This window comes from Salvelinus namaycush, chromosome 39, assembly GCF_016432855.1.
Source record: "Salvelinus namaycush isolate Seneca chromosome 39, SaNama_1.0, whole genome shotgun sequence".
In the NCBI taxonomy this organism is placed as follows: domain Eukaryota; kingdom Metazoa; phylum Chordata; class Actinopteri; order Salmoniformes; family Salmonidae; genus Salvelinus; species Salvelinus namaycush.
Genome location: NC_052345.1, coordinates 457,780 through 482,997, shown reverse-complemented (window position 1 = coordinate 482,997; position 25,218 = coordinate 457,780). Strand labels below are relative to the sequence as shown.

General features: G+C 44.2%; 3 protein-coding genes across 4 annotated transcripts in view; 1 reads left to right on the top strand and 2 right to left on the bottom strand.

Annotated features, from left to right (window-relative positions):
• LOC120032432 (somatostatin receptor type 5-like) overlaps positions 1–5,440 on the top strand; it is a 5,723-nt gene extending 283 nt beyond the window's left edge. The window contains exons 1-3 of the mRNA XM_038978537.1: positions 1–12; positions 529–938; positions 4,682–5,440. The exon at positions 1–12 is cut by the window's left edge and continues 283 nt beyond it. Of these exons, the coding sequence (XP_038834465.1) occupies positions 1–12; positions 529–938; positions 4,682–5,440 (1,181 nt within the window). The remainder of the gene's footprint in view (positions 13–528; positions 939–4,681) is intronic.
• A 4,091-nt stretch (positions 5,441–9,531) lies between these two features.
• Positions 9,532–12,146, bottom strand: LOC120032623 (protein CutA homolog). Of its 2 annotated transcripts, none has more exons than XM_038978792.1 (7): positions 12,063–12,146; positions 11,579–11,659; positions 11,162–11,310; positions 10,492–10,551; positions 10,213–10,258; positions 9,961–10,010; positions 9,532–9,731 (listed from the first exon to the last, which is right to left on the bottom strand). In XM_038978792.1, the coding sequence occupies exons 2-7, from the start codon at positions 11,642–11,644 to the stop codon at positions 9,632–9,634; spliced, it is 471 nt and encodes a 156-aa protein (XP_038834720.1). In that variant the 5' UTR covers positions 11,645–11,659; positions 12,063–12,146; the 3' UTR covers positions 9,532–9,631. The 2 variants fall into 2 exon arrangements, with proteins under 2 accessions (XP_038834720.1, XP_038834721.1); XM_038978793.1 differs by having other exon boundaries at positions 11,162–11,362; positions 12,063–12,099.
• A 1,474-nt stretch (positions 12,147–13,620) lies between these two features.
• Positions 13,621–24,962, bottom strand: LOC120032431 (synaptogyrin-1-like). The gene is made up of 5 exons (XM_038978536.1): positions 24,864–24,962; positions 17,371–17,459; positions 16,997–17,145; positions 15,648–15,793; positions 13,621–13,920 (listed from the first exon to the last, which is right to left on the bottom strand). The coding sequence occupies exons 1-5, from the start codon at positions 24,960–24,962 to the stop codon at positions 13,621–13,623; spliced, it is 783 nt and encodes a 260-aa protein (XP_038834464.1).
• Between the last annotated feature and the right edge of the window lie 256 nt (positions 24,963–25,218).

The window sequence follows — 25,218 nt, the reverse complement described above, 5'->3', positions numbered from 1 at the left end:
TATTCATGCTAGGTCAGTGTTTTTTTTACAAGTGGTTTAATTGTTTTTTTTCAAGGTGTTTATTCAACTCTGTTATTTTTACTGTATTTCTTTAATTTGATTATGTTACGGTAATTCTTTCATTTGATCATTTTACTGTAAATGTGTTGCAGTTTTAAATGCACTTCAAATGCAATGTAAGTGTGCGGTTTTAATAGTTTTTCATTCAAATCAAATCAAATCAAACTTTATTTGCCACATATGCCGAATACAACAAGTGTAGACTTTACTGTGAAATGCATACTTACAAGCCCTTAACCAACAGTGCAGTTCAAGAAGAAGAAAATATTTAACAAGTAGGATAAAATAAAAAGTAATATTAAAAAGTAACACAACAAGAATAACAATAGCGAGGCTATATACAGGGGGCACCGGTACCGAGTCAGTGTGCAGGGGTACAGGCTAGTTGAGGTAATCTGTACATGTAGGTGAGGGCGAAGTGACTAATTGCACTGTCAATATAGTTCGATTTGATTTGACTTCCCCTAGGCCTCCCCTTCTTGGCGGTCCAGAACGCTCTGCTCTCCTGGCCGTTTGGTTCTCTCATGTGCCGTGTGGTCATGACTGTGGACGCCATCAACCAGTTCACCGCCATCTTCTGTCTCACGGTCATGTCCATCGACCGCTACCTCGCAGTGGTCCATCCCATACGGTCGTCGTGGTGGAGGCGACCGCACGTGGCCAAGGCGGTGAACGCGACAGTGTGGGCGGTGTCGTTTGTGGTGGTGCTGCCCGTGGTGGTGTTCGCGGACGTACTGGAGGATGATGGGAACTGTAGTATAGTGTGGCCTGAGCCAGCCGAGGTCTGGAAGGCGTCGTTCATCGTGTACACGTGCGCCGTCGGGTTCTTCGGACCGCTACTCGTCATCTGTCTCTGCTACCTGCTCATTGTGATCAAGGTCAGAATGTAGGACTACTTCCGCACTTAAGGGAAAAAATTGCTATTTTACACTACTTGGGAGGCATGTCTGTTATACTTAGACTGAACCAGTATGTCCTTTGGGAGGAAACATCCTTGTTGATTGGTAACATAGACCCAGGTGTTGCTACACCTCCGTTGTTACATGAAATAAATGTGTTCTGATGTCTTTGTCTCATATTACCAGTGATTTATTTATACTTCCCTTAAATCAGACATACATTGTGAGGAACATTTGTTTTGAGGGGCGGGACTGCTTTGCCCTCTTCCAGGGAACCCTTCCTTGTGCGGTTCTCTACTCCGGCCCTGACCTGTAACATCTGACCTGTAACAACTGACCTGTAATATCTGACCTGTAACATCTGACCTGTAACATCTGACCTGTAACATCTGACCTGTAACATCTGACCTGTAACATCTGACCTGTTACATCTGACCTGTTACATCTGACCTGTAACATCTGACCTGTAACATCTGACCTGTAACATCTGACCTGTAACATCTGACCTGTTACATCTGACCTGTAACATCTGACCTGTAACATCTGACCTGTAACAACTGACCTGTTACATCTGACCTGTAACATCTGACCTGTTACATCTGACCTGTAACAACTGACCTGTTACATCTGACCTGTAACATCTGACCTGATACATCTGACCTGTTACTTCTGACCTGTAACATCTGACCTGTAACATCTGACCTGTTACATCTGACCTGTAACAACTGACCTGTTACTTCTGACCTGTTACATCTGACCTGTTACATCTGACCTGTTACTTCTGACCTGTTACATCTGACCTGTTACATCTGACCTGTAATATCTGACCTGTTACTTCTGACCTGTTACATCTGACCTGTTACATCTGACCTGTAATATCTGACCTGTAACAACTGACCTGTAATATCTGACCTGTTACATCTGACCTGTTACATCTGACCTGTAACATCTGACCTGTAATATCTGACCTGTTACATCTGACCTGATACATCTGACCTGTAACATCTGACCTGTAACATCTGACCTGTTACATCTGACCTGTTACATCTGACCTGTAACATCTGACCTGTAACATCTGACCTGTTACATCTGACCTGTAACATCTGACCTGTAACATCTGACCTGTTACATCTGACCTGTAACATCTGACCTGTAACATCTGACCTGTTACATCTGACCTGTAACATCTGACCTGTAACATCTGACCTGATACATCTGACCTGTAACATCTGACCTGTAACATCTGACCTGATACATCTGACCTGTTACATCTGACCTGTAACATCTGACCTGTAACATCTGACCTGTAACATCTGACCTGTTACTTCTGACCTGTTACATCTGACCTGATACATCTGACCTGTAACATCTGACCTGTAACATCTGACCTGTAACATCTGACCTGTAACATCTGACCTGTTACATCTGACCTGTAACATCTGACCTGTAACATCTGACCTGTAACATCTGACCTGTAACATCTGACCTGTAACATCTGACCTGTTACATCTGACCTGTTACCTCTGACCTGTTACATCTGACCTGTTACCTCTGACCTGTTACATCTGACCTGTTACTTCTGACCTGTAACATCTGACCTGTTACATCTGACCTGTAACATCTGACCTGTAACATCTGACCTGTAACAACTGACCTGTTACATCTGACCTGTTACATCTGACCTGTTACATCTGACCTGTTACTTCTGACCTGTTACATCTGACCTGTTACATCTGACCTGTAATATCTGACCTGTTACTTCTGACCTGTAACATCTGACCTGTAACAACTGACCTGATACATCTGACCTGTAACATCTGACCTGTAACATCTGACCTGTAACAACTGACCTGTTACATCTGACCTGTAACATCTGACCTGTAACATCTGACCTGTTACTTCTGACCTGTTACATCTGACCTGATACATCTGACCTGTAACATCTGACCTGTAACATCTGACCTGTTACATCTGACCTGTTACATCTGACCTGTTACATCTGACCTGTAACATCTGACCTGTTACATCTGACCTGTAACATCTGACCTGTAACATCTGACCTGTAACAACTGACCTGTAATATCTGACCTGATACATCTGACCTGATACATCTGACCTGATACATCTGACCTGTAACATCTGACCTGTTACATCTGACTTGTAATATCTGACCTGTTACATCTGACCTGTAACAACTGACCTGTTACTTCTGACCTGTTACATCTGACCTGTTACATCTGACCTGTTACTTCTGACCTGTTACATCTGACCTGTTACATCTGACCTGTTACTTCTGACCTGTAACATCTGACCTGTTACATCTGACCTGATACATCTGACCTGATACATCTGACCTGTAACATCTGACCTGTAACATCTGACCTGTTACATCTGACCTGTAACATCTGACCTGTAACATCTGACCTGTTACTTCTGACCTGTTACATCTGACCTGATACATCTGACCTGTAACATCTGACCTGTAACAACTGACCTGTTACATCTGACCTGTTACATCTGACCTGTTACATCTGACCTGTAACATCTGACCTGTTACATCTGACCTGTAACATCTGACCTGTTACATCTGACCTGTTACATCTGACCTGTAACATCTGACCTGTTACATCTGACCTGTTACATCTGACCTGTAACATCTGACCTGTAACATCTGACCTGTTACATCTGACCTGTTACATCTGACCTGTTACATCTGACCTGTTACATCTGACCTGTTACATCTGACCTGTAACATCTGACCTGTAATATCTGACCTGTTACATCTGACCTGTTACATCTGACCTGTAATATCTGACCTGTTACATCTGACCTGTTACATCTGACCTGTTACATCTGACCTGTAACATCTGACCTGTAACATCTGACCTGTAACATCTGACCTGTAACATCTGACCTGTTACATCTGACCTGTAACATCTGACCTGTAACATCTGACCTGTAACATCTGACCTGTTACATCTGACCTGTAACATCTGACCTGTAACATCTGACCTGTTACATCTGAGGCTGCTGAGGGGAGGACACACTGGGAGTGGGTCTCTGTCAGTGGAGGCTGCTGAGGGGAGGACACGCTGGGAGTGGGTCTCTGTCAGTGGAGGCTGCTGAGGGGAGGACACGCTGGGAGTGGGTCTCTGTCAGTGGAGGCTGCTGAGGGGAGGACACACTGGGAGTGGGTCTCTGTCAGTGGAGGCTGCTGAGGGGAATACGGTTCATACTAATCCATGTGTTTGATACCATTCCAGTCATTATTATGAGCCGTCCTCCCCTCGGCAGCCTCCACTGTTTTCTGGGGAGGGAGTGGAGTGGCCTGGGAGTGGGTCTCTGGGGAGGGGGTGGAGCAGCCTGGGAGTGGGTCTCTGGGGAGGGGGTGGAGCGGCCTGGGAGTGGGTCTCTGGGGATGGGGTGGAGCGGCCTGGGAGTGGGTCTCTGGGGAGGGGGTGGAGCAGCCTGGGAGTGGGTCTCTGGGGAGGGGGGTGGAGTGTCCTACCCTAAAGTGGCCTACCCTACAGTGGCCTACCCTACAGTGGCCTACCCTAAAGTGGCCTACCCTACAGTGGCCTACCCTAAAGTGGTCTACCCTACAGTGGCCTACCCTACATTTTTTATATTGCTGAGTTAACCTTTATATTATATTTAATTGTAAAGTGTGTTGAGATGTTTTAACTGCCAATAAAGTTGAATTGTTTTGTTTTGATTCGAAGGTGCGCAACGCAGGGAAACGGGCCCGGTCCACCTCCTCCCGACGCAGGAAGTCCGAACGCAAGATCACCCGCATGGTGGTTGTCGTGGTAGCAGTGTTCGTGTTGTGCTGGCTCCCATTCTACGTCCTCAACATCGTTAACCTGCTAATCCTGTTACCGGGCGAATTCCGGGGGCTGTACTACTTTGTGGTGGTCCTATCGTACGCTAATAGCTGCGCTAACCCAATAATTTACGGATTCCTGTCCGATAATTTTAAGAGAGGGTTCCGGAAGGCTCTTTGTCGTTCTTCGAGGAGGGTGGAGAACCACGAGAGGGCGGCAGCCACCGAGCTGCAGCGCCCTGCAGAGCTCTGGAGGGGAATTGCGCATGAGCCGCGAGATGGCCTGGGGGTCACCAAGTCTCATGAAGGAGGGGAGGAAGAAGAGGAGGAGGATGAGGTAGAGGAGGACGGGATAGAGATGGAGAGAAGAGAAGACGCCACTCAGATGAGAGAGAACTGCAGGATTGCACAGAACGGGAACGGAGGAGGACAAGTTGAGAGCTCCAGGATCTTGTTCACACCGGGGGGAAAGGTGGAGACAGTACCCCTGGGGCAGAGGGCTAAAGCTGGGGAGGTGGCTGGGAAAGGCCCCGGCTTAGAATTGGGGCCTACTGTCGCTGTCTCCACTCTTGCCAATGGATCAAAGAGTGAAAGTAACAGGTCACCTCCAGAGGAGACAGTGGAGAAGAGCACCAAGCTAGAGATCAGCTACCTGTAACTCATAAATAAGCTTTTTCCCAATGTCCATACTAGTATACCACTGATACGGACAAGTCTTGCTGAGACTGAGGCTGTCCTAATATGGACACTGTACAGTGTATAGAATGAGGGTGAAGCTGCCTCTAGAGATGCTGATCTTAGGTCAGTTTTGCATTTTCCCCACTCATGGTTAAGGATTGGGGGAGGGGAAGCTGATCCTAGATCTGTACCTAGGGGTAACTTTACCCAGGAGCTAGATTGCATGTCCGGTACAGTGACTCATTCTAAGTAGTGAGCTACTGTGTCGATTGGAACAGAGACATATGGATTGAATGAATGTATTGCAGCGACATTAACCCAACACTTAGCAACCTTGTTAAGAGGTTTGGAGCTCTTGGGGTAACAATTAAGGTGTTGGCTTGACAGTCACTGGACCTGGGTTCAAACCCCAGTTGGGGCTACCCCCCGAGTTCGCAAATGTATCATTTAAATTGACACTTTTGAGTATCAACTGTGAACTTACAATGATACCAACTGCCTTGCCTCAAATTCCAAGCTTTTTGGCCAAAAATTGATGATCAGTTATTTTATTAGACTGAGAATTTGCAAATCTTTACAGAACACATTTCAGTATTACGCTGAGTGCGCAATGTAAATATGTACAGAAATGTTTAAGAATCATAATACAGTTTTGAATAGGCTATTCAGAGATGCACACAAGGAGAAAAACACAAACTATATTGTCAGTATTTAAATGATGTATCTATGTTACAGTTTCTTAATGCAGTATTTTTTCAACAGTATAAATTAAACGTTTATACTTTGGCCTTCAGACAAAGTATAAAAGTCTCATGATACCACTAAAATCGCAGGGAACGAACTGTTCCCTTTCATCCAAGAACAGCATCATTTAACAGTTCTTCTAAATGTCATAGAAGCTATTTCAATGAGAGTTCATACTGCCTCTGTCTGAGGCTTTACAATACAAGTGCAAATTAGTGTCCTTGGGTTGAAAGCGAAAGCAAACAGACATCTAGCTCCATTCTATTGCCATCTCACCGCGTCCCTGGTGGAACGTTTCATCTATCAGAATGAATGGAATCATTAAAGTGAATAACGTCACCTAAACGCACCTGCACGATTAACACTCATACATATTCATGATGACAGGAGTCGAGTCGATTAAATTATGGCGGATGGTATATCAAAGAGCTGTGCGCACTCTGATATCGACCTTCGGTTAATTTGATTGGCATCCAGCTGAATATCTTCTGAGCGACGTTGTGGTGGACATTGTTGTCGAATGCTATTTTGTTTGGGGGGAATGTTAGTGATTTTACCTTTCAGACAGATGCTGTTTATGTGAGTGAAGCAGCTGAAGCATTAGAAAGCGGTTGGCCCTGGGAACTAATGATAGATATTTGCAGAGCCATATTTGTAGATATTTAGATTGAGATAATATGTTTATGGGTAGTTGCATAGGAACAAAGCTGTTTTTCTACAGAGCAGAGCTATACAGTATTTCTTTGTATGTACTGTATGTAGGCAGTACATAGTGCCATATTCAATAAGAGAATTGATCAAATGTGGCCTCTAAGTTCACTTTGTATCTGAACATAATTGTTTTGTAGCTGTAGCCTGGATGTTTTGTCATGTTGTTTTCCAAGCCTCAATTCGTCGGGGCATGGACTCTACAAGGTGTCAAAGCGTTCCACAGGGATGCTGGCCCATGTTGACTCCAATGCTTCCCACAGTTGTTTCAAGTTGGCTGGATGTCCTTTGGGTGGTGGACCATTCTTGATACACACAGGAAACTGTTAAGCTTGAAAAACCCAGCAGTGTTGCAGTTCTTGACACACTGGAACCGGAGCACCTGACACCTACTACCATACCCCGTTCAAAGGCACTCCTGTCTTTTGTCTTGCCCATTCACCCTCTGAATGGCACACATACACAATCCATGTCTCAATTGTCTCAAGGCTTGAAAATCCTTCTTTAACTGTCTCCTCCCCTTCATCTACACTGACAAGTGACATCAATAAGGGATCATAGCTTTCACCCAGTGGAGGCTGCTGAGGGGAGGACGGCTCATAATAATGGCTGTAATGGAGCGAATAAAATGGTATCAAACACATGGAAACCATGTTTGATGTATTTGATACCATTCCACTCCAGCCGTTAGCATGAGTCCGTTCTCCCCAATTAAGATGCCACCAACCTCCTGTGCTTTCACCTGGATTATGGCATGGAAAGAGCAGGTGTTCCTAATGTTTTGTACACTCACTTTATGTCTACACGGCTAGAAGTTAACAAGTTAGAAGATTGGGAAAAGTGCTCGTCATACTTTAAATGAATGATCAAGTAATTAGTTGACAAGTTGAATCAGGTGTGCTAGCTCTGGAATAGATCAAATACATGGAACGTCTGGGATACTCCGAGGTTTGAGAACCACTGCATTAGAAGAGATGTATGGAGAGATGTTTGGAAAAGTCACACACCTTAAATGAATGATCAATACCTTTCTAACGATCTTATGTCTAAGCTTATGTCTCACCCGCTGTGGTGCTTTGGTAGCCTGATTACTAGTCTGTTTGTGCATTCATACCACTCCTTGTCATGCCAAACATGTTGACAACCACAAGGAGTTGACTGCACTAACAGATCTGGGACCAGGCCGGTGCTTTGGTCAGCCAGAGTGTGTGGATGGAACCCAGCTCCTGCTCTGATGAACATCTCAACTGTTTCTGATAGTGTGTACATGGTAGCCTTAGTGCCAGTCTGTTTGTTCCATCATGCCAACTCCTTGTCACTCATTGTCATGCCAAACATGTTAGGGTTGACAATAACAGCAATGGAGTTGGCAAGAGCACAAACTGATCTGGGACCAGGCTATGTAAATGGTATTTCTATGTTTAGATAGTGTCTGTGTACTGTGTATGCTGATGACTACAAAGCCTCAAATTGAATGTGAAGTTTGAAGAAAAAAATAAATGTCTTATAATGTAATTTCTGTATTTGTTCCAAGTCACTGGTATACCATTGGTCTCAGTTGACGTCCAACACTACAGTAGGGAAGAGATACGTTTATCAGAGCAATCAGATATTCTGATCACAGAGGGACAACCCTTCTGTCACTTTCCAACAATATTGATGAGTGTTAAGGGAACAGTTTGTCAGTGCTTTAAATTAACATCAGTATTGATTGTGGAGAAGCAATCAGATAATGTATGACGTGTCAAACTTAAGGTCCACGAGACGGATCCGGACAAATGGGGTGAAGACAGAATGCGGCCCGCTGGGGAAATGAGTTTGACACCCCTGATCTATGACAAGCCTGAGGCAGTAACGTAGGGAAATACAGTCAGGTCGAAAATCACTGGCACCCTTGATAAAGATGAGCAAAAATGTATAAATGAAATAATTCAAATACTGAGCTGTATTATATGCTCAGTTATTTTGTTATTTTATACTAATACAATTGCTCAGAGAAAGAAATTTTGAGAAGTAATATTTTTCTTGCAAAAAGATAGGGGATTAAAATGATTAGCGCCCCTGTTTTCAATATCTCACCTTACGGGGATAAAGCATCAGATCCAATCCATGTGCCAATAGCATTTACATTTGTTGGATGACATAAAAATAGAGCTCTTTGGTCACACACACCAGTGGTGGGTGTTGCTTTGAAAAAAAGACGCGTAAACTGAAAATAACCCCATAAGAGTGGTCCTTAAGAGCAGACATATGATACCAAGGATCTTTAAAGCCTCTGTATGGAGGAACGGTGTACGGTCCCTCCAACGTGTTCTCCAATCTCGTAATTTTTTTTACAAAAAGGCTCTGTGCTGTTATCCTCACAAGGTGTGGTTTTGAAAGGTATTGAAAACAATAATTTTGACTCCCATCTTTTTATTAGCTTAAAATATAATGTAAAAAAATAATTTATCAATAACGCTCAGTACTAGTATTTATTTATACAGCCTTTTTTTCTCATTTTTTATCAAGGGTGCCAATAATTTTGGACCTGACTGTAGATTGAATCTCCGCAGTAGAGTCTTCGATCACTGCATCCCTCTATTGGTCAAAGCCAGGACAACACTGAAACAGTAAAAATACGTTTTAGTCACATTTCTGCAGATTTTATTATTCCAAAAACATTTCTCGCAGCCTCCCTCTGTCCATCCACCTATCCCTTCCTCTCTCCATCCATCCATCATTCTGGTACAACGTCACCGAGCCACTTGAGGTAGGGTGGGTTGCCCTGCTCTATGGGTAGGCTGATGACCTCTGCTACTTCATACGGGTGATTGGACCTGTTAGCAAACAAACACAGCATCACACACAGATAGACAAATGCATGTATGTGCACACACACACACACACACAGTACACCCCTGCTATGAGTCACTGATAAATGTCAATGGTAATTCTGGGAAAGGACTGATTAAACACCCCACTGCCTGATTTGGTATGTAGACTACATATCATCCCTATAACTGAGGGAAATACTAGAACGCACGCATGTACACACACAATGCTTACCTAACATATTCTGCCAGAGACGCAACCTTAGAGCTTCTGGTCTTTATCATCTAGAAGCAGGAAGAAACTAGTTAGAACTTTGGCTACACCACGCTCAGATAAACCAAGCATATATAGTCGTCATTCAATGTACAATAAGAGTACTAGCCATTCCATTAGGCCTATATGTTTGGTCATGGACTTGCAGGGCAGCATATACAGACACTGTAGGTCCACGTCGAACCAGGAATAAAAAGAGGTGTGAATGCTCACCAGCAAAACTTCACTATCCTCCTGGATCTTCCCCTGCCATTCATATCTGACAAGAAACAGAGACATGTTGCCAATCACTAACCCTTCCATTCCCTTCATATGTGTGGTGGAGTGCCTGGATACAGCCCTTAGCCGTGATGCCGTGATTACAGCAGTAAAAATAAATGTTTTGTCACACCCATGGTGTACGATCTGATATAGCACGGCGGTCAGCCAATCAGCATTCAGGGCTTGAACCGCCCAGTTTCTAATCTCTGATCCGTCAAGGTCCACACTTACACAGATGTGATTTTGGGGACGATGTTGACACAAGCAGCCAGCTTCTTCTCAACGATGCCTCTGTCAGGTGGGGGGGAAGAGACAATGACAACAACCAATCAGACTGGATGGACTAACTGCATCCAGCACAATATGGTAAACAAATACATGATTCAGACTACAGGGCCGACGCAAACCATACCGGCTCTGATATTTTCTTTTGACATGGTCCTTTCCAGCACGGTTCAAGCAGCCCTGGTGGATGTGTAACCAGTTCTGCTCAGTTCAGCTCAACTTGGCCCTATAGTGTGAATCAACGTCGCATTCGGGAGAGTGCAACTGTAACCGATGTGAAATGGCTAGCTAGTTAGCGGTGGTGCGCGCTAATAGCGTTTCAATCAGTGACGTCACTCGCTCTGAGACCTTGAAGTAGTTGTTCCCCTTGCTCTGCAAGGGCCGTGGCTTTTGTGGAGCGATGGGTAACGATGCTTTGAGGGTGACTGTTGTCGATGTGTGCAGAGGGTCCCTGGTTCGAGCCCAGGAAGGGGCGAGGAGAGGGACGGAAGCTATACTATTACACAACTTTCTGAACATTGCCGATAGAAATGTCATACAGAGGTGACATCTGACATGATTCCCAATTAAACATAGCAGATTAGAATGTTTGTGTATGTCTGTGTCTATCCGTTACCTGGCCAGATCTTTGGCCACCTGTTCGTTGGGGCAGGTGACAAAGGCAGCGGAGTGTGTGCCCGACATGTAGGTCTCGGACGCCATGGAGAACGCTCTCAATCCCACAGTCCTCAGCAGCGTGAGCATCAACACACTAAGCAACGCAATCTAGGGGTCGCCATGGAAACAGCCGTTAGAATGTTGTCTGTAAGTTCTTCTCCTATGGTGGAAATATTTCATGAGAAATACAGTAAATAAAATCCCCCACTTGACTGTTTCTGCATATTACAATGGCTAGAACTAGGTTACATTTGGCTAAACTGTATGTTTCATTTGACAAGACAACAAGCATATACGAACTGGATTAGGACGGCTAAGCAACTTCTTGAATATGTCTCTTCTACTTGACTACTTGTGATTTGGGGAACATACTCACCCCAAAGAATGCCCTCAGAGGTCCACCAGCCTGCAATCCTTCTGTAGCAGGCAGTCCAAAGCGCATTGCCTAAGCAGCACTCTGCAGCAGGGGCAAGTGACATACATGCATTAGCAATCATACATGGCAGGCCGGGAGAGATGACGTCCAAAGAGTTCATAGCATGACAAGTAACAACACAAGTTCTGCCATGGGCAAACGTCCAAATAGTGAAAAGTACACTTCGGTTTATGGACTAGCACTAGCTAAAAACACAGCATTCAGTACGAAGCTAGCTAGCTAGGATAATTGGGTGACTACTGTGTGTTCTCAAATCGCTGTAACTTGACACGTGCAAATGCAGGCCAGGACTTTTGCAAAATGGTCCGAAACGAAAGAATCCTCCGATAGGAAATGTACAATAATGTCATGCAAAGGCTCTTCAATATCGGAAAAGCAAATACATTCATATGCTACATCATCTCAAACTGTTCGCAACAATTACCTTCAGACAGTCGCAGCTTCGATGCACTCACTGTGTGCTGTTGCCACTCTCTAACGCAAAGATAACGCTCTGCCGTAAAGCAGGATCTGTTTACCAATTGGTCGTAAATGCGAAAGCAGAGCTGGAAACACGAGAATTATGTCGATATGCTACGTTTTCAAATATTATGTGGAAAATGTATTATTAGTAGTAATGCTAGTGGCATAGACAGTTGTAGGGATTTTATTGACGTCGTTTCGCTTATAAATGTAAGAGAATATAAATGCTAAATTGGTTTATGGCTGCAATGTCATCTCTGGCCAGCAGATGGCGACCTTAATCCATGAAAGACACAACACCACCACGACAAGACCAGAAATGAATTCACTGTAACGTTTGTCAGTGTTGTATTTTATTGACTTTTATTGGTTAATCATCACATCAAGAAAAAATGTTTTAACGCCATATTTTTGTTTTGTTGCAGTTTATTGTAACACAGAGAAAGTTCACACATTCCTAACTACATCACACCCGGCCGTGATTGGGAGTCCCATAGGGCGGCGCATAATTGGCCAAGCGTCGTCCAGGTTTGGCCGGGGTAGGCCGTCATTGTAAATAAGAATTTGTTCTTCACTGACTTGCCAAGTTAAATAAAGGTTAAATTAAAACAAATAAAAAAATAGATATCCATAGTTGGGTAAAGAACAAAATTTGAGTATTTTCACTGAAATTATTTTTATTCCAAAATAAAAACGAATTCTCTGGACCCTGAATGGAAATAGGTCAAGGGAATGATAAAAATAGTTCCTCTCCTTGTATCTGAGCAAAATAACACAGCATACTGACTGAGTAGCCTAAGTTAGACTTTTTAGAAAGCACAGTAATGCCCTTAAATATAGTTATATTATTTTTGAACACCCCTATACCGATAGATTAAATATGATATAGATATAGATGGGTGGGTGGAGGGATGGGTGGGTCGGTGATAGATAGGCTACATCAGACAGAGGCATGACATTGATGAGTGTCACTTTGTATTATGAGATTGTCTGTGGTCAAACTACAGTAAGAGATTAGTTTCAATACACAGTATACTTAGAGGCATGTTTTGTCCAATGATACATCAAAAACATGAACAGCTAATAAGCATTCTTATGTACATTGAAACTTGGGATTTATTATTTTATAACTATAAAAAATATATCTGTGATGAAGAGATCTGTTTTGGTAGCAGCTGTGATGAACTATCTACACCACAATAGCTTTGCCTTCTTGCTACAGCCTAAGAACTATGCTTTGGTCCAACTAATGAATGTAACTCTGTTATAAGTCAGTTATGTGACTGAATGTTCCCCCCACCCACACACACTTATCCTGACTCCTCCTCCACTTCTCAATCCATCCCTCCAACCACTCCCCCCTCCTGTCCTCCCTCCATCCCTCTGGTCCTCCCCAAGCACTGGCTCCCCCCTCCACACCTCCTTCATCTATCACTCCTTCCCACTCCCTACCCTTCAATCCTCCCACGCCCCACCCCCCCACTACTCCCCCATCCTCCTTTCATCCCTACTTCCCTCCCTCAGTACTCCTGGTACCTCCCACCCCCCTCGCCGTTATTCCCCTGATAGGAGGACCCCTCCACAGGGTCTCCTTGTCCCAGGTCGTCCCCCCCGGCCGTGAAGGAGGTGTAGGGGTCCCCGGCTGCCCCAGCATCCAGGCTGGGGTCTATGTAGTCCTGGGAGAAGAGAGCAGAGTCGGCCCCCAACTGGTACCTCTGATAGCCGAAGAAGGACTGGGTCGCCTTGGGGAGGGAGGGATGAGGTGAAGAGAGTGGTGTGGGAGGGCATAGTTGGGGTTGGGGGGGTGAGGTGAAGAGAGTGGTTGGGGAGGGAGGGTAAGGTGAAGAGAGTGGTGTGGGAGGGCATCGTTGAGGTTGGGGGGTGAAGAGAGTGGTGTGGGAGGGCATAGTTGGGGTTGGGGGGTGAGGAGAGTGGTGTGGGAGGGCATCGTTGAGGTTGGGGGGTGAAGAGAGTGGTGTGGGAGGGCATAGTTGGGGTTGGGGGGTGAGGAGAGTGGTGTGGGAGGGCATAGTTGGGGTTGGGGGGTGAAGAGAGTGGTGTGGGAGGGCATTGTTGGGGTTGGGATGTGAAGAGAGTGGTGTGGGAGGGCATAGTTGGGGGGTGGGGTGAAGAAGGTGCGGTGGGAGGGTTGAGGAAGTTAGGGACGGGGTAGGTGGAGAGAGAGGTAGAGGTGTGTAGATTAGGTGGTGATGTGGAGGGAAATAGAAGGGAGGAGGGTGAAGAAGGTGGAGGAGGTTAAGGGGTAAGGTGGAGAGGAGTGGGTAGGTTGGGAAGGGAAGTTTTGAGGGGGTAGTTGAACGGTGGATGGGTATCGTAGGGGGTGGAGGTGGAGATTTGGAGTGGATGGGGTGTGGTTAGGTAGAGGTGTAAGAGATGATAAACAAATGCAGCATTTGTGGATTAGGTTTGAAAGGGAGAGTGAAATAAAGAAAGAAGGAAAAGTTAATTGAATTAGTTGTCTGGAAAGCTAGGTTAAATCTTTATTCAATTGCTTGATCGTGTCCCAAATGGCACCCCTTTCCCTTTATAGCTCTGTTCAAAAGTAGTGCACTATATAGGGAATAGGGTGCCCTTTTAGACACAGGCCTTGAGTCACTCAGGGTCAGTTAGTTATCAAAGCAGTTTTTTAGCTGTTTTTTGGTTTGGTGAAAACAAACAATCATTCACTCTTCAGATGAAAAAGACAAGAGCACAAGAAGATGTAAATGTAAATGTGATAAAAATGTATTTTCACTAAATGTGCATATTTATTGAATAGCTAAAGCATTTAAGGCTTTTGTTATAAAGACACCAAACTAATTTGCCAGCTTTTCACACTACCGTAGATGCCTGCCTACGCTGTGTGTGTGTATATGGGTGTCTGCGTGTGTGTGTGTGTGTCTGTGTGCGTGTGTATGATACAGAGATTTCACAGTCACAGCATCGTCTGACTAGAAGCAATAAGAGGTTAGCTGCAGAGGGATTGGAGATAGAGGTTTCCTACTAGAACAACACATATTAGTGGGATAGGGGGCTGGGGGTGAAAAGTTGTAATTGCAGACTGCAGTTTTAAAAGCAAAGGGAGCTAGAAAGTTATTAGAAGGACACGGATTATATTAGTGGGATGGGCGGCTGAGGGGTGAACAGCTTCTGGTATTCCTCTTGGAAGGACACACTCTTTAGCCTCTCCATGGAGCAGAGAGTCAGCCCACCCTAGAGGAGAGAGAGACACCAGGTAGGACATAGGGATCAAAGGTCATGGCAGAGGTGCTGGTTGGTCCCGATGGCTCAGTGGCTTGAGCTTGGTGCTGGCAACAACAGTTTTGTGGGATCCATTCCCACATGGACCATGTACTAAAAATATGTTCCAGTGTTGACAGTTTAATAAGTTGCTCTGGATGGAAGTGCCTGCTAAATGAGGAGGGTCATATACTTAGATGTCTGGGCCCATTGGTGGCTGTTCTTCTGAACATTTTCACTGAAGATACTGTAAAATGAAGATAGGGATGAAGTGGTAGTGAAAATAACGGAGTAAAGTGCACCATACCCAGGTGAATATGGAGAAGAAGGCGAAGGTGATAGCAGCGCGAGCGGCATCCCCTCCCTCCCTCAGGGGGTTGTCCTCCTGCTTCGCCGCCTGCCATTGGTTGGTCAGGAAACAGAACCCCACGAACCACATGAAGGACCAGAACGCTACACGGAGAATGAGATAGAGAGAGAGAGAGAGAGAGGAAAGAGGAGGGAGAGAGGGAGGAAAGGAAGGGAGAGGGGATGAAAGGAGGGAGAGAGAGAGAAGGGGAGGAGGATGGAAGGGAGAGAGAGAGAGGTAGAGGGACAGGGTGGGAGAGGAGGGGAGGGAAGGATGAAAGGAGGATGAGGGAGCAGCAAGGAAGGAAAGGAGGGAGAGAGGGAGAAAACAGAAGTTAGAAAGGTTACATTGAATCTTACATGTTAGCTCACTAGAACTAAAGGGACAGAAATGATAAAGAGATAGAGAGAGGGGGGGGGGGGGGGGGTGAGTGGAAGACAGAGCAATATGTATTGCTGATACATATTGCCTAATCACTGTGCTTGTTACATACAGGTCAGTTCAGGGCCCGAATGATGATGGTTAGCCAAGATCAATATAGTAAAGATCATATTACCACAGAGAGAGATGGAAAGATGGAGAAATAGAGAGAAAAAACAAGATGGAGAGAAAGGAGAGAGACAGATAGAGAAAGTAAAGGCAGAGAGAGAGAGAGGAGAGAGAAAGACAGAGCGATGGCGAGAGAGAGAGATAACATCTGCAAATCTGTGTACTCAACCAATAAACTTTGATTTGATTTGAAATAAAGAAGCAGGATCACTATACAACTCAAAACTCAGTGACCATGTCATACCCTCTTGTCACTCAGCAACCTGTTCCTATGGTAACAACATCCGCCTCAGAAGGCAGAACCCCTGTCGCACACAGTCTAATACGCTTGTAATGGATGTGTCTTTCTCTCCCATGACAGGAAGTGAGCAGCAACATTAGACAACCAGTAGTTGAAAACCACTGTAGATATACCATTTTGTTTTCCGTTTCCTGTTGTTGTTAAGCTCCTTCTCATTAAATGAGCAGGTGGGACACAGACATTACCCACCCTCTTCCACATCTCTCTTCTCCCTCTACACACATCTCTCCCTATCTCTCTTCTCCCTACACACATCTCTCCCCTCTCTCCCCATCTCTCTACACACATCTCTCCCCTCTCTCTTCTCTCTCTACACACATCTCCCCTCTCTCCCCATCCATCCTCTACACACATCTATCCCCTCTCTCCCCTCTTTCCATCCATCCTCTCGCTCATTTTCCCTTTACTCCCTCTCCATACATCTCCTTCCTCTCGCTCTCTCCCCCTCTCCACTCACCTGAAACCCCTACGTCTGCCAGTACAGCCTTCCTGCGGTCCTTGACGGAGCTGATCTGTGGGAAGTAGACATCCAGGGCCAGGAAGGCCAGACAGCAGAGAAAGGCCATAGTTCCCATGAACAGTCCATAGTTACACGCATTCTGGTTCCTGTCAAGCAATCAATCAATGGGGAAATGTGTAGGGCAACAACAAGTAATAACAGCCATAACAGATGAGATGCACATATGGATTACCAAAGAGATCAGATAGAGTCATAAAATAGGAGCAGTAACTACTACTGTGTGCGTGTGTGTGTGTGTGTGTGTGTGTGTGTGTGTGTGTGTGTGTGTGTGTGTGTGTGTGTGTGTGTGTGTGTGTGTGTGTGTGTGTCACCTGTTGAAGATACAGAACTCCTGGGCCTCGTCGGGTCGGTTCACGTAACCCTCGTTGGCTATAGAACCAAAGATCACAATGGAGAAAAACTGGAAAGAGAGAAGGATAGGAGGGAGGGAGGGAGGGAAGGAAGGTGGGAGGGAGAGATTAGGAAAGGGGAAGAGGGGAGAGGAGGGAAGGATCAGAAAGAAGTGTGTTGAGTGTCAGCCATACACACCAAGATAGTAGACTATACCTACACCTACTATACACACACACTACTATGCACACACTAGCCCTAGGACCATGCCTCAGGACTACCTGGCCTGATGGCTCCTTGCTGTCCCCAGTCCACCTGGCCGTGCTGCTGCTCCAGTTTCAACTGTTCTGCCTATGGAACCCTGACCTGTTCAACGGACGTGCTACCTGTCCCAGACCTGCTGTTTTCAACTCTCTAGAGACAGCAGGAGCAGTAGAGATACTCTGAATGATCGGCTATGAAAAGCCAACTGACATTTACTCCTGAGGTGCTGACCTGTTGCACCCTCGACAACCACTGTGATTATTATTATTTGACCCTGCTGGTCATCTATGAATATTTGAACATCTTGGCCATGTTCTGTTATAATCTCCACCCCTCATAGCCTGGTTCCTCTCTAGGTTTCTTCCTAGGTTCTGGCCTTTGTAGGGAGTTTTTCCTAGCCACCGTGCTTCTACACCTGCATTGCTTGCTGTTTGGGGTTTTAGGCTGGGTTTCTGTACAGCACTTTGTGACATCAGCTGATTTAAGAAGGGCTATATAAATACATTTTATTGATATCTCTACTGAAACACTGAGAGAATATACCTACAGTATAAACACTGACAGAATATACATACAGTACTTCCCTACAGTATAAACACTGACAGAATATACATACAGTACTTCCCTACAGTATAAACACTGACAGAATATACCTACAGTATAAACACTGGCAGAATATACCTACAGTCAGTGGTGTAAAGTACTAAAGTAAAAATACTTTAAAGTACTACTTAAGTTGTTTTGGGTATCTGTACTTCACTTTTTATATTTTTGACAACTTTTACTTCACTACATCCCTAAAGAAAATATTATACTTTTTACTCCATACATTTTCCCTGACCACCAAAAGAAAATGGTCAAATTCAAGCACTTATCAAGAGAACACGTGGCCATCCCTACTGCCTCTGGTCTGGTGGACTCACTAAACACAAATGCATCGTTTGTAAATAATGTCTGAGTGTTGGAGTGTGACCCTGGCTATCCGTACATTTTAAAAACAAGAAAATGGAGCTGTCTGCTTTGCTTAATGTAAGGAATTTTAAATGATTTCAACTTTTAATTTTGATACATAAACATATTTTAGCATTTACATTTACTTTTGATACTTAAGTATATTTACAACCAAATACTTTTAGACTTTTACTCAAGTAGGATTTTACTGGCTGACGTTCACTTTTACTTGAGTAACTCTAAGTAAGTATGACAATTGGGTACTTGTTCCACCACTGCCTACAGTACTACACTACAGTATAAACACTGGAAGAATATACCTACAGTAATTCACTACAGTATAAACATTGGCAGAATATACCTACTACAAGCTATTTCTACTAAGGGGCAAATCCTATATTTAACTTAGTTGTTTATTGATGTCAATGGAATTATGAATTGCCCTAAGATAAAGGCCCTATCTATCTAAACCACTAAGAGAAAAGGTCCTATCTAACAATACCACTGAGAGAAAAGGTCCTATCTATCTAAACCACTGAGAGAAAAGGTCATATCTATCTATCTATCTATCTATCTATCTATCTATCTATCTATCTATACCACTGAGAGAAAAGGTCCTATCTATCTAAACCACTGAGAGAAAAGGTCCTATCTATCTATCTAAACCACTGAGAGAAAAGGTCCTATCTATCTATCTATCTATCTATCTATCTATCTAAACCACTGAGAGAAAAGGTCCTATCTATCTATCTAAACCACTGAGAGAAAAGGTCCTATCTATCTATCTATCTATCTATCTATCTATCTATCTATCTATCTATCTAAACCACTGAGAGAAAAGGTCCTATCTATCTATCTATCTAAACCACTGAGAGAAAAGGTCCTATCTATCTATCTATCTATCTATCTATCTAAACCACTGAGAGAAAAGGTCCTATCTATCTATCTATCTATCTATCTATCTATCTAAACCACTGAGAGAAAAGGTCCTATCTATCTATCTATCTAAACCACTGAGAGAAAATGTCCTATCTATCTATCTATCTATCTAAACCACTGAGAGAAAAGGTCCTATCTATCTATCTATCTAAACCACTGAGAGAAAAGGTCCTATCTATCTATCTATCTATCTATCTATCTATCTATCTATCTATCTATCTATCTATCTATCTATCTAAACCACTGAGAGAAAAGGTCCTATCTATCTATCTATCTATCTATCTATCTATCTAAACCACTGAGAGAAAAGGTCCTATCTATCTATCTATCTAAACCACTGAGAGAAAATGTCCTATCTATCTATCTATCTAAACCACTGAGAGAAAAGGTCCTATCTATCTATCTATCTAAACCACTGAGAGAAAAGGTCCTATCTATCTATCTATCTATCTATCTATCTATCTATCTATCTATCTATCTATCTATCTATCTATCTATCTATCTATCTATCTATCTAAACCACTGAGAGAAAAGGTCCTATCTATCTATCTAAACCACTGTGAGAAAAGGTCCTATCTATCTATCTATCTATCTATCTAAACCACTGTGAGAAAAGGTCCTATCTATCTAAACCACTGAGAGAAAAGGTCCTATCTATCTATCTAAACCACTGTGAGAAAAGGTCCTATCTATCTATCTAAACCACTGTGAGAAAAGGTCCTATCTATCTATCTATCTATCTAAACCACTGTGAGAAAAGGTCCTATCTATCTAAACCACTGAGAGAAAAGGTCCTATCTATCTATCTAAACCACTGGGAGAAAAGGTCCTATCTATCTATCTAAACCACTGGGAGAAAAGGTCCTATCTATCTATCTAAACCACTGGGAGAAAAGGTCCTATCTATCTATCTATCTAAACCACTGGGAGAAAAGGTCCTATCTATCTATCTAAACCACTGAGAGAAAAGGTCCTATCTATCTATCTATCTAAACCACTGTGAGAAAAGGTCCTATCTATCTATCTATACCACTGTGAGAAAAGGTCCTATCTATCTATCTATCTATCTATCTATCTATCTATCTATCTATCTATCTATCTATCTATCTATCTATCTCACTGAGAGAAAAGGTCATATCTATCTATCTAAACCACTGAGAGAAAAGGTCCTATCTATATATCTATCTATCTATCTATCTCACTGAGAGAAAAGGTCCTATCTATCTATCTAAACCACTGAGAGAAAAGGTCCTATCTATCTGTCTGTCTGTCTGTCTGTCTGTCTGTCTGTCTGTCTGTCTGTCTGTCTGTCTGTCTGTCTGTCTGTCTGTCTGTCTGTCTGTCTGTCTGTCTGTCTGTCTGTCTGTCTGTCTGTCTGTCTGTCTGTCTGTCTGTCTGTCTGTCTGTCTATCTATCTATCCCACTGGGAGAAAAGGCCCTATCTATCTAAACCACTGAGAGAAAAGGTCCTATCTATCTAAACCACTGAGAGAAAAGGCCCTATCTATCTAAACCACTGAGAGAAAAGGCCCTATCTATCTAAACCACTGAGAGAAAAGGCCCTATCTATCTAAACCACTGAGAGAAAAGGTGTCAATCCCCCCCCCCCTTTCCTGTTCTGGCTGCCTTTATTTTCTTCTATCTTGAGCACTGGTCCGTTTTCATCTAATTGAAGTGATCTGTGAAGAAAGAGAGAGATAGAAAGAGGGATGGATAGAGGGATGGATAGAGGGATGGATAGAGGGAGGAATAGAGGGAGGAATAGAGGGAGGAATAGAGGCTACTGATCTCTCATCTCCCCTAGGTCCTCTTGAGAAATGAAGCACACACACACACACGCCTCATTCCAATCCGTGTCTATCATTCTAATGTCAAAATAGGCCAAACACATACACACATGAAAGGTGTTCATACATACTTTTTTGGTATTCATTTTGGTAGAATGGTTTCTGACGCCTTATTTGAATATTACACCTGCATTGGAGCTGAAAGGAAGCATATCGTTCCACATGAAGACTCAAATCAGAGTGTTTATGTGAGTGTGTGTGTGTGTGTGTGTGTGTGTGTGTGTGTGTGTGTGTGTGTGTGTGTGTGTGTGTGTGTGTGTGTGTGTGTATAGGGGAGTTCCCTTCATATTAATTGGACATTTTACTCTCTATATTAAAACCCCCTGGTGTTTCCCCCAGTAAATCCCTCACAATGCTTTGGGAACCAACGTCCCCCTTGGGACTTAGTGATCTTTCACACACACCACTGCATTTCAGATCAACAGACAAATTAAATGACATCCTATTCCCTATATAGTGCACTACTTTTGGTCATTGCCCTACGCTATTTAGGGAATAAGGTGCCATTTGGGACTCACACTTAGTAGCTGATTGGGTTAGAAAAGGTCTTGGGTCAGAATTGTATTTGGCATCACATGGAATGTTCTCTCTCTCTTCCTCCCTTTCTCTTGCCCTCTCTCTCCCCCTCCCTCCCTTCTCTCTCCCTCCCCTCTCTCTCTCTCTCCCCCTCCCTCCCTCCCCCCCCCCCCTCTCTCTCTAGAAGGTAAATGTGTTTTCTCCAAGGCCCTGTCCTGTATGTAGCCTTCTCATCTCAAGGCCCCAGGCCCAAATCAAAGCAGGCATTGTACAGGCCACCATGTGGGGTCCTGATCTTGTGACAATCCGATGGGCCATTTTGAAATTAGGCATTAGGTTTGCCAGAATAATTTATATTTGTGTGTGCATGTGAGCCTGTGTGCGAATGTGTCTGCATTAGCATGCCTGCCTGCGCGCGCGTGTATGTGTGTGAGAGACAGTGTGTGAGTGAGTGTACAGTACTCTGACCTCTAGTCATTAAGCCTAATGTGTTTAGCAGTATGGTGTCAGAATGTGGAGCACATTGGTACTGACAGGCCCCTGACCATAGAATCCTGATTCCTGCCCAGAGGTTCCAAGCCCCTTCTAGAGATTATATTTCTATGCTGTTGACCTCTGACACCAAATTCAACACTACTGAACATATAGGTACTATACTGCTAATGTACATGCGTAGTCCATATAACTTTACAGAAGGAGGAGAGAGAAAGAAAACAAGAGAGAACGAGAGAGAAAGAGAGAGCGAGCGAGATGTTAGATGAGAGCTGTCCCTTTCTCTCTCTCCCTCTCCCTCCCTCCCTCTACCTTTCTCACTCTACCTTTCTCACTCTACCTTTCTCCCCCTTCTCCCTCTCTCCCTCTCTCCCTCTCTTTCTCTCGCTCTGTCTGCTACCTATGTGTGATTCTGCAACTGTATTGCTACTTAGCCTGTATATACTGTAACTCAACACCAGCCAGAGAGATGGAGGGAGAGAGAGGTAGAGACATACAGAATAAGGAGAGAGAGAGAGAGAGCGCGATAGAGAGAATAAGGAGGAGAAAGAGAATAAAGGAAGAGGGATTCGAGAGAAAGAATAAGAAAGAGGGAAAACATGAAAACAACTGACATCTTTATATGCTTAGTCCTAATTGCTGCTGTTACCATAGGTACAGTAACCAAGGTGTTTCTCTGAGGTCACGCCTGGAGGCGGAGCTGCAGATGTCACACAGGAAATTATTATCATCCATGAAGCGAAAACAGGAAGTGACACAGTTGTACTAATGGTGAATGTGACAAATGTGTGTGCGTACACGTAAACACACACACACTTCCCTTCCCACAACATGCCATCTCTAATCAGAGTCTATTCATTGAGCTGCGACCTCAGCACTGTTATCCCATATAAATACAATCTACCACCTATTATACCATAATTGACTTGAATGTTAAGGTCCCTTCAATAGATTATATTTCTATGGTTATCCATCACATACACTACAGGGAGTGGATGAGTGTTGTTATTTCTGTTATGTAGCATTGGTAAGAAATAGATGAGTAGACTATATGGCATTGAGTCTCTCTCGGTCTGTCTGTCGATCTGTCTTTCTGCCCGTCTGTCTCTCCATCTGTCTGTCTCTCCATCTGTCTGTCTCTCCATCTGTCTGTCTCTCCATCTGTCTGTCTGTTCCTAAAGGGGTATTTCTTATCAGTGGAACAGATGGACTGAGCCTTTATCTTATTCTGTCATCGTTGTGGCCTATAGGTGACCTTTCAATGGTATGTACAACCCTCTAAAAACAAACCCACACACCCCCCTGTGAAGGCTGATACGCCAGACAGTTTATTGTTTGTACTATAGGCCCACTGGATCACTATAAATAATCAATGTGTAGACTATATGTGGACTAGTTGCAAGTTAATTTAGTAAGGAATAGAAAGGCATGAATCTTTATTTGTTTGTATTTGTTTTGGTAGTTTTTTTACCCCAATTGGTAGTTACAGTCTTGTCCCATCGCTGCAACTCCCGTATGGAACCGGGAGAGCCATGCGTCCTCCGAAACACGACCCTTCCAAGCCACACTGCTAACTTAACCCGGAAGCCAGCCGCACCAATGTGTCAGAGGAAACACCGTACAGCTGGCAACCAACGTCAGCTTGCAGGCACCTAGCGTGCCACAAGGAGTCGCTAGAGCACGATGGGACAAGGAAATCCCGGCCGGCCAAACCCTCCCCTAACCTAGAGGACGCTGGGCCAATTGTGCGCCGCCTCATGGGTCTCCCGGTCACGGACGGCTGTGACAAAGCCTGGGATCGATCCCGGGGCTGTAGTGATGTCTCAAGCACTGGGATGCAGTGCCTTAGACTGCTGAGCCACTCGGAAGGCCCAGGCATGTATTCTTTATGCATAGCCAAAATAGTTTAATTTCTCAAATTCTTATGAATAACGAAAAACTAATTGTAGTTGATTTACAGTTGTCACCCTATTTCCCAGGTCAAAAGTAGTGCACTGTATAGCGAATAGGGTGCCAATTGGGACGCACACTCGGATTTAACAGATCGAACAGCGGGCAAAGCACACACTACAACAAAACACGTGGGCACAGTGCGTATGGCTGCATTTCTCTAGGTTCAATAGCTACAACCGCTTCAAAATCGTAGGCCACATGCGTCGTGCGCCTTGTTGCTTGCATCCCCAAAACATTGAACATGTTTCAGGTTCCAACTAGACTACAACATATTTGGACAGTGTTGCTAACACGACAGGTCTGCTAGGCTTATAGTACACATGCACGCACTGGTGGGAAAGTGAGAATTGATAAACGGGGAAGCAGCCAGCGAGAGGCGCACATTTTGAGTCAACCATACATACATACATAACAAACGACCGTCGTTCGGGACCGCCGCTGTTATTAGCCAGAAATGAGCAGCACGTTAGCTACTGTAACGGTATAGGCGATATAACTGTAACGGTACTCACCCAAGAGAGGATCCGGAGGATGGTGTGTGGCTGCTGGAAGAACGTTATAGGGTTGAAAGCTCCTCCAGCCTTCCCAGCTCCATATGCCATGCCCTCCATTTTCGGACTCCGGACGGTGCGTGTGTTCTCTCCCTTCCCGTCTCTCAGGGAACAGAGTTATTTTAACGGATTTGGACACAATATTCCTCAAATCAATATATCCCGTATCGCCCAGTCTATTGACCCTATCTCTCTCACTATCTCTCTCAATCGCCAACTCCCTCTTCATTCTATTTGGTTCTCATTTCCCCGCTTCGTGTTTGTTGCTGTCTATCTGCCTGTGTTGTGTTGTGTTGTGATTTTCTCTCCCTCTCTC